Below are 17868 nucleotides of genomic sequence, written 5' to 3' on the forward strand. Positions count from 1 at the left end.
CGCAGTTATTGCCTGGAGGACTACAATGAATAAAAGGAGGCTGAGGACTGATCTTTGGTGAACCCCTACTTCTACCCAGAATTCTTCACTATACTCATTGCCAACCCTCACCTTACTGACAGCGTCCCTGTATATGTCTCTCACCAACCACTCATCTATCCCTAGTTTCCGTATTGACCACCAAATAAGGGATCGAGGGACCCTGTCAAAGGCTTTCTCGTGTCAACAAAAGCCAAGTACAGAGATTTACCTTTGGCTGTGTATTTCTCCTGCAGCTGTCTCACCAGAGATATAGCATCAGTGGTGCTTCTTCCTGGCACAAACCCAAACTGCATCTTGTCTAAACTAATTCTCTCCCTAATTAGTTGGGCTATGACCCTCTCTGTGACTTTCATCACCTGATTCAACAATTTGGTACCTCTGTAATCATTCTTGTCTAATGCATCACCTTTACCTTTGTAGCAGTTGACTATGGTGCTGCTACACCAGTCATTCGGTATGGCTCCTTTATGTACCACTTGGTTCACTATATAGGTCACTAGACTATAGCCTACACTGCCAGATATTTTAAGCATCTCAGTAGTGATTCCTGATGGGCTGGGGGCTCTTCCTATCTTCATGCCCTTAATTGCTTTATCTACCAAGGTACTGTCTATTGGAATAGCTGGTCCCTCTGTTGGATTGACGTTTGGCAACTCTCTTTCTCCCATTCATTCTCTCCATTTAGCAATCTTTCATAGTGGCCTCTCCAAGTCTCTCTTTGCAGCATCATTAAATGCAAGTGTGCCATCATCTATGCAGACATTTCGCTCTTATGGCATCTCTCATATACTGTTTTGCAATACGAAACACTTGAAGTCTCTGGTCCTCACGATGCAGAACATTGGTAAATTTTTTCTTATCTGCTTCCCCTCTGGCTAAGTAAACCTGTTTCCTAGTTTCCCTTCTGGCGATCTGATACAGTTTCCTGCTATCACCACACTTCAAGTCCTTCCATGCCTGTTTCTTTTCCCTAATGGCCTTGTCAACTACATTGTTCCACCACCACATTACCTTAGGTTGAGAGGGGACTTTGCACCAGCCATAGATCTGGTCAGTAGCCCTCAACAGGTTTTCCCATAGGAACCTCCAGTTATCCTCCACATTATGTGATGCTATATCCTCTTTTTTGTCAAAAGCTTCAAGTAATACATCTCTAAATCTCTGTCCATTCAGAGGATCCTTAAGCTTCCAGACCCTTCTTTTCCATGCTGGTCATCTTCTGGGCAGCCATTTAGCCCTGATCTGGAAGTCACTAACTACTAACCTATGTTGTGGGGTGCATTGTTCACCTGGGAAAGTTTTGACGTTTATAAGTAGCCATCTTTCTCATTTCCTGGCGAGAATGTAGTCAATCTGACTAGTGTGTCCACCAGACTGGTAAGTGAACAGGTGACTGGCAGGTTTCCTGAAGTTAGTATTATAGATCATAAAATCATTTATATGTATTAAAAAGGGCATCCAGCTGTAGAAACCATCCCAGAACAAACAATGGAGCCTGGTGCAGCTGGCCTTACTAGTTCTTCTCATCATCCAATCCATGCCAGCTTGGAAAATGGATGTTAAATGATGATATATATGTGTGTTTGTGTGTAATTTGTTTATATATCTTCTCTTAGTCAAATAGCAATGTATTTGTCTAAATTTTCAAATATGTAATAATGTTGGCAGCTATCATATGAGGTGTTTAGTAACAGAGTGTCATAAGTGCCACCCTGGCCATTTTCGAGGTTAGTATATCATTTTCTTTGTCTCGATGTCTAGAATCCAAAAAAGTTGAGAGGAAGAACCAGTAAGGCTTGCAATAATATCGAAAATCCAGCTGCAAAAAATTGTACCTCGACACTATTGACACAACTCTCGCTCACCCAAACTTGAACCAGAGTGTTTAGTAACACATCATTGTAAGCACACACACTCAATCAATAACTTTGGTGTGGTCCTGTATCATTTTCCAAGGTGTTATGGCTCATTTTCTAATATTCCTTGTTACCATCATAATGATAATGGATAATAATCTTACTATCTTGTCTTACTTACCCCTTAAAGATACTTACCTTGTTATATCAAAATACAAACAATACCTTGGGGTGGGGGGTCTCTGTATGTTTTTTCTAGGTACTATGGCTAAAATGTACAATGCAATGCACTGTTTCATAGTAACCAGTATATTCTACAAAATGAGAAAGATGCAGTCATTGTTTCATCTTCCAAATACATACATAAATAAATAATTTTACATAGGTGAAATGATTAGAGGAGGTCTTCAGTCATTTTAAGACCAAAACCAGCTTCCTAACTTCATTCCTCGTCAAGATATCACATTCTGAAAGTCATAAAACTTCCACTGCATCTTTCTCAGCCTCTAAGTTGTGGTGCTTATGACGGTCTGTTACTAAATGTTACTAAATGCCTCATAAGATCTTGAGATCATAAATTAAATATAATGGTTCTATGTTTTTATAGGTAAGTTAGATGATGAGAGTAGTAGTAATAATAATAATAATAATAATAATGAACTTATTGTATATAGTGCTCAGGAGCATTACCACTCATTAGAAAAAGTAGCTAAAAAGGCATAGACAGTACATACAGTTAATTCACAGAAAGTGAGAAAATGAGCTGTTTTAAAAAGAATAAAAGTTTGGGTGTGAGACATTAGGTGTACTGGTGAAATTCAGGAAGCATGGAAGTTTTGAAGACTGTAGATAATGCTTTTTAGAAACAAAATTATATTTTCGTTTTTTTTATGGAACTTTCATATAACTTTTTGAATGGAAAATTTATTTGGAAATGCTCTTATTTAATTTTCTTTTTAATTAAAATGCTATTAAAATTGCTTTTGCTAGGGCAGTGTTGTCTACAACTGGTTTAAACATGGCAAGCTTGAGAGAGCAGGTGATGTATCCATCACTGAAGGAATTGGCCAAGGAAGAATAACTGGTAACATGCAAGGAGCTTTAGTTGATGATGCTTTGTTAGTTTCAGATTCAGAATCTGTGGAAATGGTAAGTTTTTGTAACTAATAAACTTTGTGGAACTTCCTTTAGTCATGACTACCATGGATTTCTGCACCTGGTAAGGTCCTCTCCATAGTGTAGATAAGAACAAATTGTTTTTTTTTTAACAGTTGCTCATGCATGCAAGTCTCTATGCTACTGATGATGTCTCAGGGAAAGGCAAGGCTTGCTTGGTACCACTGTCATTGCAAATGAACCTATCAGAGCATAAGAACCATAAAATGCTGCAAGATGTGTTGTCTAATGCTTTACCATTTCCAACAATCTTATCACCCTGCATGGGGACTTTTTTATTGACTCTTAAAAAGATGAAAAGTGAAGTTGATCTCAGCAGGATTGAACTCAGAGCATAGAGAATCAGAATAAATACTGTGAGGTATCCCGACACCATAAGAACTCTGTTAATTTCCCACCTTTAGTCAATTCTCCCACTCAAATGGTAATTATTCCAGTCGTGGCCATCCCATTTTTTATTCAGATGTAGTCTAAGAACATATTACCTAATGTGCTCTTTCTTTCTTTTAAGATGTGCAGGCATGGCTGTGTGGTTGAGAAATTTACTTTCCAGCCTTTTGGTTTCAGGTTCAGTCCCATTAAGTGACACTTTGGGCATCTGTCTTCCACTATATCCTTGTGAGTAGATTTGGTAGACAGAAACTGAATGAAGCCTGTCGTCTATATGTATGTGTGTACCCTTGTCTTGATATCATGTGATGGTTGTAAACAAGCATCACCTTCATATAATTGATGTTCATTTCCAGTATGTGAAAAACATGTCTGGCTATAGAGAAATATCACTTTGCTTGGAGGGTTGGTAACTGGATGAGTATTCAGCTGTAGAAAACCTTCAACAAAATCCATCTGATTAGCATGAGAAATTAAAATGATGACAACAATAATGACAGGGTATTTAATGATGATTTGGCTGATATTTTTTGTGGGTTATGTAAAGTTTCCCTCATTGGCTAGAATCACAGAGGTTCACAAAACTTCAATGTAACTCTATTTTCTGTAATGAAAAGTAGGTAGTAGATAAATTCCTCACTAGAGAGTAAGTTAACATATTTCAGTTAATTTTCATGTTACCTGTAAACACCTGGTTATAAGTCTTCCAACTAAAGGAAGTAGAATTAAATGTCTGCAGGTGAAAGTTTCATAGTAGGATAGACTTGATGACTTTCGAGATTGTAATCTGTTATCTTGACTATTAATCTGCCATTTCAACCTTGTCTAATGCTACTCTGCTCAAACATTAATTGGGTTAGAACTCATAGCATTAGAGTCAATAATTCTGCATTTAATACACAGCCACTGTGATGTCAAGAATGAAAATGGCACGAGAACTTAGCAGTTGTAAGATTAGGATCCATGACCTCTGATCTCATTTTCATGAATCAAAGTCATGTTTTTCTCTATGATTGTTTCAGTCTCCTTAGCTGCTAACAGATACAACACCTACTATACAGTTCAGGTAACATAGTTGTTCAGTCTTTGATTTAATTTATGAGATGAAGAATCAATATACCTTGATATAGTGACACTAGCATCCTCACCCAGATGAAGATGATCTAAATATATCTATGCTTAGTAATAGCTATAAAAAATTTTTTCCAGTAACAATATGCAAATATCTTGCAATGAAATGTAGAAACACAACAGCAAAAGTGAAAAACATGGATATCTGTCTCCCTATAGTATTTATTATAGCATTTAAATTTTCTGTTAATATAAATTTTGAAGTTCTAGCAATGGCCGTTGTCAAATTATTAGTAATACTCTTTTACTCGTTTCACTCCTTGAACTACAGCCATTTTGGGACAACACTTTTATTGGGGATTTTAGTCAAGTATATCAACCCTAGTATTTAGTTTGGTATTAATTTTATCAAACAGTTTATGTTCTTTTAGTGGATCACTTCCATTCTAAGAACTTACTACAATGTATTTTAGATTAGTTTACACTAGTACACTTTCACACACATACATGCATATATGTATAAAAATATATGTACACACACACATACATATACATGTCATTTGTAAGGCGGCGAACTGGCAGAAACATTAGCACGCCGGGCGAAATGCTTAGCGGTATTTCGTCTGCCGCTACATTCTGAGTTCAAATTCTACCGAGGTCGACTTTGCCTTTCATCCTTTCGGGGTCGATCAAATAAGTACCAGTTACGCACTGGGGTCGGTATAATCGACTTAATCCGTTTGTCCCCTCTGTGTGTAGCCCCTTGTGGGTAGTAAAGAAATAATACATGTCATTTGTTGGCACCAGTGGTGCACCAGCATGACCGCAGCCACTTGGCTGAAACACATAAATAAATAAATTAGGAAGGGCATCCAGCCATAGAAACCATGTCAAAGCAAACATTGGAACATGATGTCCTTCAAAGTGTTAAATCCTGTCAAACTGTCCAACCCATGCCAGCATGAAAGGCAGACATTAAAAGTTGATGATTCATTCTTTCTTTGTTTTTCCATACTAGAATGGTTAAGCAAATATGTATATTCTGAGTTTAGTTTGACTGACTCTGTCCTTTTCTATGAAGTTGTAACTTTGTGTCTTTGTAAGAAATTGTAAAACAAGAAAACTGATTATAGAAAAAGTATGAGATCTTATTTCCATTTTATGGCCATTATTCCATATTGATATGTGCAGAAAAACAGAGAAACATCTGCAATATAGCTGGAAAACTTGAGGGAAGATTAAGGAATATTTAAGGTTAATGGGGAAACTCAACAGGTAGAACTTTATTTTTAATATACCATTTTATCTTTGATCTCTTTGTCACTGTTGTTTATTTCCCCATTAAAGGTCTTTCGACTCTTAGGAGAGGAAGGTTTCTTTGTGGGTGCATCTTCAGGGCTTAATGTCGCTGCAGCTGTTCGTGTGGCAAAATCTTTAGGACCAGGACATACAGTGGTAACTTGTCTTTGTGATACTGGCCAGGTATGTTATTTTTTTTATTTTTTTATTTTAATATTATGTATTCAGAGATAAGACACTTGATAATGACTGGAGATCAAACTGAACAAAATGTATAAATGTAAATATCAAATGTTTCATCTTTAACGATGGAACATTTTTCTTGAAATCTAAAAATGATAATCATATTAACAATAACTTAGATATTTTAATACTTTCAGAAGAATCAGCAACAGAATGTTTTTTGTGGCACTAGTAATAGAAAGATAACCATATCCTTGCCATATCTAGAGGGACATAGTTTATTCATAAATGTGAATAAACCTTGAAGTATGAAAAACAAAATCTTTAAGTCTCATCTAGCATGCTTATATCACATCTGTCATGATGTAATTTTACCATGTTATTTTTGAAAACATAACACTCAAACACATATAAGAAAGCATCAGTCTTGTACCATTCTGCAAATTAACTTTTGCTAAATAATATACTTATTTATATATTTGTAGGGAAGTGGTTATACACCATTAGGTGTACACTGCTTCCGGACATTAAATTTCTAGAAGAAACAACGGAATGCAGATTCTGAACAACATAACAATATTTATTTTACAGTGGAATTCAGTCCACGCTTGGAAGGAATTCGGTAGCTCGTCGCCCTCGGTTATTGAGACGCCTTCTGAATGATTTCCGTGGTTATTTGTGAAGCTCTGGTGCTGACATGTGAGAGAGCTCTGTTGGACGTCTTGGCTCGACGGAGATCAGTCAACGAAGAGATTGAGAAAAGGCGCCAAAGCTGGGTGTCGAACTCTACGCATGTGCATGAGACTCTTCCTGTATTCCTTCCGGAACTAGTCCCTGCGCATGCGTGGATAAAACTCCGGACATTGAACATATAACAGTCGTCTGCTATAAGGTGTCACTACATATTAATAAATAACCTTCAATTACTCTCAGTAATAGTTTGATAAGGAAAGGTAAATGCATCCATATGAAGTGTTAAATAACAATAAAACCATTCAGTTCAATTCTTCATCCAAAGTAGAAAAACCTAAATTTCCCAGAAAATTTAACAGGTATGGATATGAGCCCACTTCATCATTTTTATGTTTGCTTTCCATGCTTATATGGGTAGGGCAGATTATCACAGTCTGAGATGGTTCTTATTCAGAAATATTTCTCTCTTCGATGGTTGGAGGATCATGTCTTGCTATGTTCCATGACTTTTATATTGCTTTGTTTCATATTTCAGAGGTATTACAACAAGTTGTTCAGTGAAACAGAATTGAAAAAGAGAGGTAAAGGATTTCTATTTGCTTAGCGTGTTATTTTATTTACTCTTTCTCTCTGTAAAGTTGTTTTTAGTTATCAATCTACCCATAAGTAGTAGACAGATAATTGGAAAATAGTTTTATTGTGTGTAGTATAGGTAGTATTTGACAAATATGTTAAAGTTAATTAAACTGAGCAAATTTCTAAGATTAATTATGACTTTCATCTCTTAGCATGATGTAGTATATTATCTGTGTATAAACATAGTCTGGCTGTAAAGGTTATTTGGGTTTGAAATTGAAGTTTGTGTGAAAACATAAATAGGAAACACTCTCTGAGTGGTTGGCGTTAGGAAGGGCATCCAGCTGTAGAAACTCTGCCAAATCAGATTGGAGCCTGGTGTTGCCATCCGGTTTCACCAGTCCTCAGTCAAATCGTCCAACCCATGCTAGCATGGAAAGCGGACGTTAAACGATGATGATGATGATTATAAGTATTTCAAGTTCTCTTAGTTGCTTTTCAAGCACTTTGAGATTATAATGGCCCTTAATCTGCTTTGGAATTTTTTTAACCCTTTAGTGTTCAGCTTAGTCTCTCAAATAAAATGCTTATTTATTCACATTGTTTTTAATTAATCATTTATTTTCTTGTACCTTCAAGATTTCGATCATATGATTGTTTATTTTTAGAAAGACATTGTAAGGGAGGAGTTATAAGCCAAATCTGGCTTGTTCCAGAACAGGTAGAATATTTGGGTCACATGTGGTTGGTTTAAATGCTAAAAATTGTTAATGTTTGCATCATGCACGAAAACATGGTCAAGTAATTAATAAGTTTGCTTTACAATCATATCTTTTAGGTATGACACCCTACATGGTGTCTTCAGCAAATTTCTTTTATGATAACCTTTGATTGACCTAAGCCTTATGAAAGAAAATGAATTAATGGAAGCTGTGAGGAAGTCCATTGGATAGATTATGTCATGCTTATTTCAGATGAGAATTACGTTAGGAGTGCATGTGTCTGAGGAATACTTGGCCTTCCACGGAAATTTAATGAGCGAATAGTCTAGAGTTGATCAAACAATTGAAAGCTCATCATCAAAACATACAGATAATCTATCAATGTGTGTGTGATATATGGCAGAATTGTAGTATTTAATTACAACTCTTTACATTCAGATTTTAAATTCCACTAAAGTTGACTGTGCCTTTCATCACTCTAGGTTTCATAAAAATAAGTACTGATATTGTACTAAGATCAGTTCACTTGATTATAATCTTCCCCTGGCAAATTTGTGTGTCTTTATGTCAATTCTTTCCATGTGAAATGGATGTTGATATGATGATAATTGGTCTTTCACTTTTTAGGATAAAATTTGAGTTAGGTTAACAAGCTTCTGACTACAGATCAAGTACGACTAGTTTGTTTCTTGACATTCTTTCTGGATTGTCATTTTAACTCTTTAAGATTTCTATCCATTGTGAAAACAAAAATAGCTCTAGGTATAGTAATTTTGGTTTATCCGAAAATAGTACTTCAGAGAGATTCTCTGGATTTTGGTTTGTCTGAAATATTCTTCTTTACCTAGCTGTATCTTGTAATTTACTGTGTGCTAATTTAATGAGCTTTCACCTACAGAAAGAGGTCAAGACTTTTGTCAAGAAGTAAACTTGTACTGTGGATAGAAGGGTGTTAACTTAATTGGTTTCATTATTAAGTATGCTGTTCTGACAACATCTCTATATTTGACATGTTTATTTCATTATCATTTTAGGATTGTACGAAGCTGTGCCAGAACAATATCGTAGTTTCCTTCACACACCATTGGAAAACTGATCCCCAAAGAATGTGCAAATGTAAATTAATTATACAAGAAAATATTGAAGAAATCAAAACAAATTTACAAAATGATGTATATTTTCTTTAATTTATAAAGTATAATACAGTAAGTATAGAGGATAAATGGACTTCAAATTTAGGACAGAAGGCAGCATACATTCGCTGGATGATATAATAATCAGGTATATACCAAGTTATCTCGACAGATCCCAGAGTTTTCATTAAAAATAAACAATTTTTCATACAGTGCGCAATACATGTGGCAGAAATGTTTAGAATCTAAAGGCTACTCTCATCAATTTGTAGCAATATGAAACTTTTTGTAAGAATTTAACCACACATATTTGGAGTGAATTGTATCTGAGATATATTTGCTATTGTTGGAAATTTTTTCAGATCAGTAGTAGTGACTAAAGATTGTTAATCTTTTTTTTCTTCTGAAAAATAAATGATTAAAAAAATTTTAATTCAATTATTTTTGTTAGTGTTTGAAGTGGCTGAGACAACCACATCCAACTAAAAATTTTACAGTATTAAGTTTCATCCTTTTCGGTTCCAAATTTAGATCCTGCAAGGATCAACTTTGCTGATCTCGAGTGTATAAACTAAGTACCAGTGACATGCTAAGGTTCCATTCCAACAGCTACACACCTCACCTAAAAAAAATTGATTTTATGCTTATGTTTTACATTCAGTGATTAATAACTATTTTTTTAGAATATTGACAGGCCTTCCTTGATTTATCTAAAACACACTCTAATGCTTTGTAAATTAATTATACACAAGTTTCACAAGGAGTTCCATAACAAATTCTAGACTGTACATCACAGTTCATTTGTACTTTAAGGTCATTTCAGCAGTTAATATACAACTAATATTTCAAACAAACTATAACCTACCAGCAGGTTAAATCAAAAGACTTTTTTTTTAATGATAGCAAATACTGATAGGCATATGTCTACACTGTAGGTGTAGCAAGCATATCTTGTGCTTTATTAAGATAACTGTTTAATACAATAATCAAATCTGCACCATTTTATACATAGAAACCTACTTACAAATAAACTTTATTAATCAATAATGAAAATCCTTAATTACTAACTTAATAAATACCATATTTTTATTAACATTCACAAATTTCTGGGTTCACTTCCACCATATTTCTAACAGTAACATCTAATTCCTTTGACTAAAACTGTTTTTATTGGTTGGCGTTAGGAAGGGCATCCAGCTGTAGAAACTCTGCCAAATCAGACTGGAGCCTGGTGTTGCCATCCGGTTTCACCAGTCCTCAGTCAAATCGTCCAACCCATGCTAGCATGGAAAGCGGACGTTAAACGATGATGATGATGATGATGATATATATATAAGAAAAAAATGCATGTGAGGTGTCAACTATTGTGTAGTCCTGGTTATAGTGTTTTTGCATATTCTATCAACATGAAGATGGTGTGTTTGTGTGTGTGTATATATAATAGATAGCTTGTATTACATTAACAATGTAGATCGGTGATTTTCAAACTGTGGTCCGCGGACCTCAGGGGGTCCGCAAACAGCAAATACTTTTTATGTGCAATTTGATTTTATATATGGTTTTTAATTGAAATAAACCTATTTGTTAAATAAACAAATGTAAAAATGTTATTTTAAGCAAATATTTATGTATAAATTTCATAAGCATTTATAAGGGGGTCCCTAAGGTAAAGCCTGAAATATAAAGGGGTCCGCAAGTCAAAAAGTTTGAAAACCCCTGATGTAGATAATTCAGGCAATAAAGTGGTGAAAGGTTAGTCGATTGTTTATATTCTATTACATGTACTGCATTATGTTCATGGCCAAGATTCTCAGTGTCACAGCCACATAATCATAAGCAACAGCAGCACTAAATTAAATCTTTTGTCAGTTTACTGTGTTAAGGACAAGTCTTTGCTCTAAGTGTTGCTTCTGTAATCTAACCACATTACAAACACTGAAATGCCAAAATTTCCAACATGCCAATCTTAAAATCTATTTCTTGTTTTAATTACTGAGAGGAATAATTCATTATTATACAATGATATATTTAGACAAGTATACTAATGTTGGTTGTTAGTCATAATGTTTTGACTGTTGTGCCCTCCAGCCTTCAGTCCATAAAACAGAGACCATGTCATTCCATTTAGTTTTCATTATTTTGATATGGACAACTAAATAAGAACAATCCATCCTTGTAGATTTAATAAAGGGATCAGTTTGAAATTCCATCTCCCTATATTCACTCCTATATACCCGGGATCTCAGTCTTTGAGCATCCCCCACCCTACTTTTTGTACTGTCACTCATCACTTCCTCCTCTTTGGCCCACTCCTATTTCTTTCACCCTCCTTCAAACTGATATTCACTACTGACCACACACCTCCATGTTTCCTAAGTCCTTATATTCCCCACCACTAACCATCTGTCACTTACCTCACACCCTTGCAAACTTAACTGGTTCTCTGCCCCCATCCCTCATGTATTCACCCTCTTGTATCTTTTGGGTACAGCCTGACACCTCATCACCACCGTTTTCTCCTCTTATAAAACCACCTCCCTCAATTCTACACATTTCAATGAAGGGGTCTTGTGAGCTACTTGGTGACATAAAAGAGCACCCAATACACTCTGTAAAGTGGTTGGCATTAGGAAGGGCATCCTACAATAGAAACCATGCAAAGACAGGCATTGGAGCTTGACACATTTCTCTGACTCGTTGGACTCTGTAAAAATGTTCAACCCATACCAGCATGGAATATGAATCCTAAATATTATGGTACATGAAGGTTGGATGGGGAAAAAAAACCAAAACAAAGTGACTTACAACAATCAAGATGAGGACACCAGTCTAAATGTATTAGTGTATAATAAGAGTTTATTTCGTTTCAGTGCTTAGCTTTAATATTTAACTTTTTAAAAATACTAAAAGATGGATTATAATCCTTAAATAATAAAATCACATACCATAGCCCAATGTAAACTCATTCAGATCGCTTTCTCACTACAATTATAATTCAGAAAATCTTCCAGTTAACATTTTATCTCACTTTTTATTGTATAATTACATACAGCTCCATTTTTTTTAAAGCCATATCCAATCCAGATTTTTTAAATATAAGCATTAACATATTTAATAGTTTATGATATGGAATTATTAATTAATCAGTGACTTTTAAATATTTCAAAATTAATCTTTTGGAAAAATATTAGGAAATTTTGAATGGAAGGATGTGTTTTACAGTGATAAACATTATTTTTATGGATTCATGGCAGTAAGAGATGACTTTAAAGAAAGACCTTGGAATAGTAAGAAAATTGAAAATACTGATATCACCTGCCACAGCAACATGTTCATAGATTATAAGATATGCCCCATTGACAACTCACAGCATTTTAAAATATCTACTTCAATATATGTCACTCTTTAGAAGTATCTGATGGGTTTTCCTCCGAAATAGTAATATCTGGGATAATGTTTTCATCTCCTCTGAGAATGGCAATTTCTTCAATAGGAATTTGAATTCGCATCTCTTTCTCCAGCATTAGGTCTACAATATCCTGCAGTTTACTATCTCCAAGCATAGTAATGGCATCTTTGTAAAGGGCCTGCAACAAAAATATTAGGTAAAATTTAAAACTTTTATATTCTCCAATGAAAAAAAGATGCGTATGTCAGTGTGTTATAAAATGAAGTAGACAAATATCTACTTCATAATCCAATTCATGTTCATAGACAATCACTAAACTACCATAGTCTATTAAATATTTTAACTTATAAAATAAAAGATAACTTCTTTCTTCAATTTGTTAGGTAAAATAAGAAGGAATTTGCATACCATTTATATCCTTTTCAAAGATGCAGTAAAACTTGTATAAAGTTCAAGTATTTACTTCTTCTTCTATGGTACTAACCACAGCAATATTTAGCTTCTTTTGTTTAAGCATAAGGACATCATTTTTACCATGTTGGCATGAGTTGGAAGGTTAGAGAAGAACTGGTGAACCAGAGGACTATACCAAACACCACTGTCTCTGCTTTGGCATAGTTTCTAGGCCTAGGCACACCTTCCTAATACCAATCACTTTATAGAGTATATTGGGTGTTTTGTACATGCTACCAGCACAATCTTTCAAAAATCAACTTCAGTTTGTCATTGACACTTACTTTATCAAGAATGGGAAATTGAATAGAAGCATAAAAGACTAATGTAAAATATTTGGTATGGTAGTCTGTTATTTTTTGCCATCTCTCAACCCTAATAAATTTCGAGGGTATTTTCTCCATTTTATTAAGATAATAGGTCACTTGGTAAAAGATCAGTATAATTAATGAAATAATGAAAAGCAAAGTTAATTCCAACAAACTAATAATTAATATTGAATGTGTTTGAGGGCAGTGGATTGGTGAAATCAGCAGGGCTTTGTGCATTTTACTTCTGTCCTGACTTCAAATGTAATCAATACCATTGAAGTTCTGGCTGTAAATCTAAGTGACTATAGCCCCACCCCAAATAAGATGTGGACTTGTACTTATGTTGGAAATCAATACTGAATGCATTTAAAGATATAAAAACATTTAGTGTAAGTAAGTGGACACAAAGTTACCTTGGCCCAGGGGCAGTGTTGTAAGGCTCGGTAATAAAGTCCTGTAGCTCTCTCAGCTTCACCATATTTATGCTGAAACAAATAATGAATTTCATTAATTACATCAATATTCATTTTCTATCATAGCAACTTGACATATTCCTATGTTGGCATGGGTTGGATAGGTTGATGCAGTTTGAGTTAACTCATTCAGAGTTACTACCCTCCTAGAACCAAATCTCATTTTATACATTCTATTTTTGGCCTTAGTCTTGTTTCTGTGACTGGATCCTGTTGTTAATACCAACCACTTTAAAGTGGATGGATTCAGGGGAGAGAGAGAAAAAAGAAGTGAGAGTATAATGGGTGGGGAAGCAGAGTAAGTGGGATGGCAGAGCAAGGAAAAAAGAGAGAGACTGTTATGGCAGAAAGTAATAACAACTACATGTTTACTTGGAAGAGAGCGAATAAGGGAATGATTAATGATAAGAGTGAGTGGTGGCTGTCAATATTAAGTGACTTAGGAGAGAGAGAGAGAGAGCGTGGTAGTTAGCAGGTAAAATAGAGTGCAAGTGATGTATGTCAATAAAGAGTGAGCAGGAAGAAAGAGAATGACAGCTACCAGTACAGGAGGATGATGTACCACATCACACAGGTATCGTGAAAGGAGAAAGCTTAAAACATTGATAATGAAGATAAAGTGGGCAGAAAAACAACATTCAGGAAGCAAGTTACTTTTGGCAACATGGGTAAACTTAGTCCTATCTACCTTTTTGTATGGTCAATCATGTGTAGTGCTGTATGACAAGTTAACCAGAAAGCCAGCTACAACTAAGAGAGAAGAAGATTCTAAGTAGACTTAAAAAAGAAAACGTAAGTGAAAAACAACTGAGTATCTTCCATTGATTAAAGCATGAAAGCGATGTAGGAAGATTAGGGACTTTAGAAAGTTGGGCTTCACAATGAATATAATACAATGAAATGACACAGAAGGATCGGATTTACATTCATATTCTTTTAACATTAAGTGAACATCAAAATAAATTTATGGCAAACCAATGATGATACTTACCTCAATATATAAATAAAGTCTCCATATTAGAGGGCAACTGCAAATTTGTGGCTGATTTAAGCCTCTTTCAAATAATGAACGTAAACGATGCAATGTTCCAGAGGTTGCACATACCACTCCATCTAGAGAGAGTAGACAACACACTATACAATAAACAGGTGTCAAACATTCATTAATATTGTTAATATTTTAATATCCTATTTTAATGTAATATGCATTGCTCTGATTTGCAACTGAAAACAAATGTTGAGAATAAATGAAAAAAAAAAGAGCAAGTGTATAATGAAATACCTAAATTGTTTATATAAACTCTTTGGTTGTTCTGCTTTGTAATAAATGCCCTGCTAAGTAAACAACATTGCTGCTTATACAAGTAGTATATATATATATATATATATATATATATATATATATATATATATATATTTATATATATATATATTTTGACTGATTCCAAGAGATCGACTTCATAACATATTTAATAACCATTAAGTGCTTAAGAATTGGAAGACACTGGCTGATATACAGATGAGACAACTCTGTTGGATAATGTATTATCCAACAGATAATGAAAAAACATTATGTGAAAGAAATTGTTATGAATTAGTAGCAAAATGTATCTAAGAATAATTAGGAAGAAGTAGATTTGATTTAACAATATCAGGGTTCGCAACTGCATGCATATAAAGGTACATGGTAGTTGTGATGCTGATAACTATCTATGCTGTAGCTTTGTTACTATGATAGCAAGTACACTGCAAATTGTAACCGACTTTAATATTACAGGCCTATAATCTGCTTCATCGCCTAACCTTCATCAAGGCCTCCTTTTCTTCAGCTTTGATCAATTGCTGACTCTCTACAAAGAAGTTTCCAAAATGGAATAAAGCCATCATGCTTAGAATGCTATACCTTACTGTCATACAAACATCCTAGACACACAGAAAAAAAAAAAAAGCCACTAGTTTGATTAACAAATATTTATTCTCCAACAATAGATGTTACCTTGCTACTACAATGGCCTAAACTCATCAGAACAAGCATGTTGCATATTACATAAACTCAGGCCCACTCAATGCAACCATTTTTCTTCTTGTCACTCAGGCACTATTCTAACCACTATCCAATACTTCTTCCCCATTATTGTTTCAAATTTTTAGCACAAGATCAGCAATTTTTTTTTTTTGTAGAGCAAGTGGTTATCCAATTGCATCAACCCCAGTACATGACCAGCACTTTTATTTTATCAACCCTCAAAAAACAAAAGGCAAAGTTGGCCTCAGCACAGAAAGCTGAAGTAATGCTGCTTAAGCATTTTGATGTGCTAATGATTTTGCCAGCTTGCTACTTTTTTCCCACAATGCCAACCCATTGGAATTCCCTTCCTGTCAACAGGAATATTAACTGCATCATTCTTACTAGTCTAGAAAGACCTTTAAAGGTCACGGACATTTTCCCATCCTTCTGACTAAGCCATAAAAAAATAGTTTTTGTTTTGATGAACACAACTGAATAGAGCTAATCAATAATAACAATGTTATACTTAGTAATATAGTTGAAAAAAAAAAGAACACTAAACGAAAATCCAGCTTAGCAATACTCTTTTAACTTGATTTAAAACTAATATTTTAAAAAAATTAGAATAATCAAAAATCATTTGAATATATCATTAAATGACAATAAGAAAATTGAAGAGAATGAAATGGCCTGCCTTACCAATTGATGCTTGCTTTTCCAGTTTGTTTTGATGTTCTAATTCATAGCTTAAAGCAAATAGGAGCAGAACAGGTGAAGCCAAAGTTGAGCTGAGAAGGCAGCGATCAAAATATCTTCGAAGGTTTCCCATTAGCCAGGAACTTTGTTCAATGTGAACTAAAATCTTAAGGAAATATGGATGTGAAGGGTGCCTTTCAGTAGCTTTCTTGATCAGTTGCTTCAAGGATCCCAGGGCTAGATGATGATGAGTCATGTGATACAATGATAATTTCATAGCAATTCTATCACAATGAAGAATGATTTGTTTCTCTGAAACAGTAAACACTCAAATTAATATATGAACAGATTGTGTGTGTGTGTATGTATACACACACACACACACACATCATAAAACAATGTCATGATATAAAACATGTACAGTAGTCAAATGGTTCATCATTCAAAGACCAATGGAATAAATACTTCATTTTGAAATAAGGATTGGCAACTGAAAGGACATCTCGCCATAGACAAGCTGCCCTGAAAAGTCAGCATGGAAAAAAATGGAGATAAAAATGATATGAAATAATTTTTTTATCTATACTTTATTTTGTGTGAAACTAAGAGCCTTTACTCTAAACAAAGGGTATTAACGCTCTTATCAATGACATCAGACAAATGTACATCCTTGTCAAACAGTGTAAAAGTAAATATTAATGAATTTTCCATCTAACAATCTTACATAGAATAATACGCAAGCATGATAAAGTAGATGTTTCATGGGCAAGTGTCTACTATTATAGCCTTGAGCTGACCAAAGCCTTGTGAGTGGATTTGGTAGATGGAAGCTGAAAGAAGTCCATTGTATGTGTATGTGTTTGTGTCTATGTTTGTTCCCCTGCCACTACTTGACAAGCGGTGCTGGTGTGTTTATTTAGCAGTTTGGCAAAAGAGAGATAGAATAAGTATCAGGCTTATAAAAAAAACAAGTACTGGGGTTGATGCATTTAACAAAAAATTCTTCCAGGCAATGCCCCAGCATGGCCACAGTCTAATGACTGAAACAAATAAAAGATAAAAGAAAGATATCATCCACATAATGTATAAGTATATATATGTGCGTGTGTGTGTGTATGTATATATACAGATGGCCCTGCTCAGTATGTAGAAAAAGAGTAGGTAGTAACTCTATAAGATGTACCCGGTGCAAGCTATGGACACATAAGAGGTGCAGCAACATCAAAGGCAGGTTAACTAGCAAGTTAGTTTTTGTTTGTGGCAGATGTTCAGGTGCAATAAACACTGTAAACAAACAGGAAACAACTTCTATCTCATTCCAGGGTGAAAAACTAGAGGTAGTCGATAGCTTCCGCTATCTGGGTGACCAAGTTAGTA

At 34.7% G+C, this 17868-nt stretch overlaps 2 protein-coding genes across 4 annotated transcripts in view; one reads left to right on the forward strand and one right to left on the reverse strand.

The window, feature by feature from the left end:
* Positions 1–9574, forward strand: part of LOC106876675 (uncharacterized) — a 26323-nt gene extending 16749 nt beyond the window's left edge. The window contains exons 10-13 of the mRNA XM_014925309.2: positions 2889–3047; positions 5883–6017; positions 7246–7291; positions 9043–9574. Of these exons, the coding sequence (XP_014780795.1) occupies positions 2889–3047; positions 5883–6017; positions 7246–7291; positions 9043–9104 (402 nt within the window). The 3' untranslated portion in view covers positions 9105–9574. The remainder of the gene's footprint in view (positions 1–2888; positions 3048–5882; positions 6018–7245; positions 7292–9042) is intronic.
* LOC106876672 (nuclear exosome regulator NRDE2) overlaps positions 9168–17868 on the reverse strand; it is a 30528-nt gene continuing 21827 nt past the window's right edge. For 2 of the 3 annotated variants that reach the window (XM_014925307.2, XM_014925306.2), the window contains exons 9-12: positions 16495–16803; positions 14779–14900; positions 13728–13799; positions 9168–12728 (exon numbers count right to left, since the gene is read on the reverse strand). In XM_014925307.2, the coding sequence (XP_014780793.1) occupies positions 12540–12728; positions 13728–13799; positions 14779–14900; positions 16495–16803 (692 nt within the window). In that variant the 3' untranslated portion in view covers positions 9168–12539. The remainder of the gene's footprint in view (positions 12729–13727; positions 13800–14778; positions 14901–16494; positions 16804–17868) is intronic. The other variant, XR_008263749.1, reaches the window with a different exon arrangement.

The sequence above is a fragment of the Octopus bimaculoides genome, chromosome 3, assembly GCF_001194135.2.
Source record: "Octopus bimaculoides isolate UCB-OBI-ISO-001 chromosome 3, ASM119413v2, whole genome shotgun sequence".
Classification (NCBI taxonomy): Eukaryota; Metazoa; Mollusca; class Cephalopoda; order Octopoda; family Octopodidae; genus Octopus; species Octopus bimaculoides.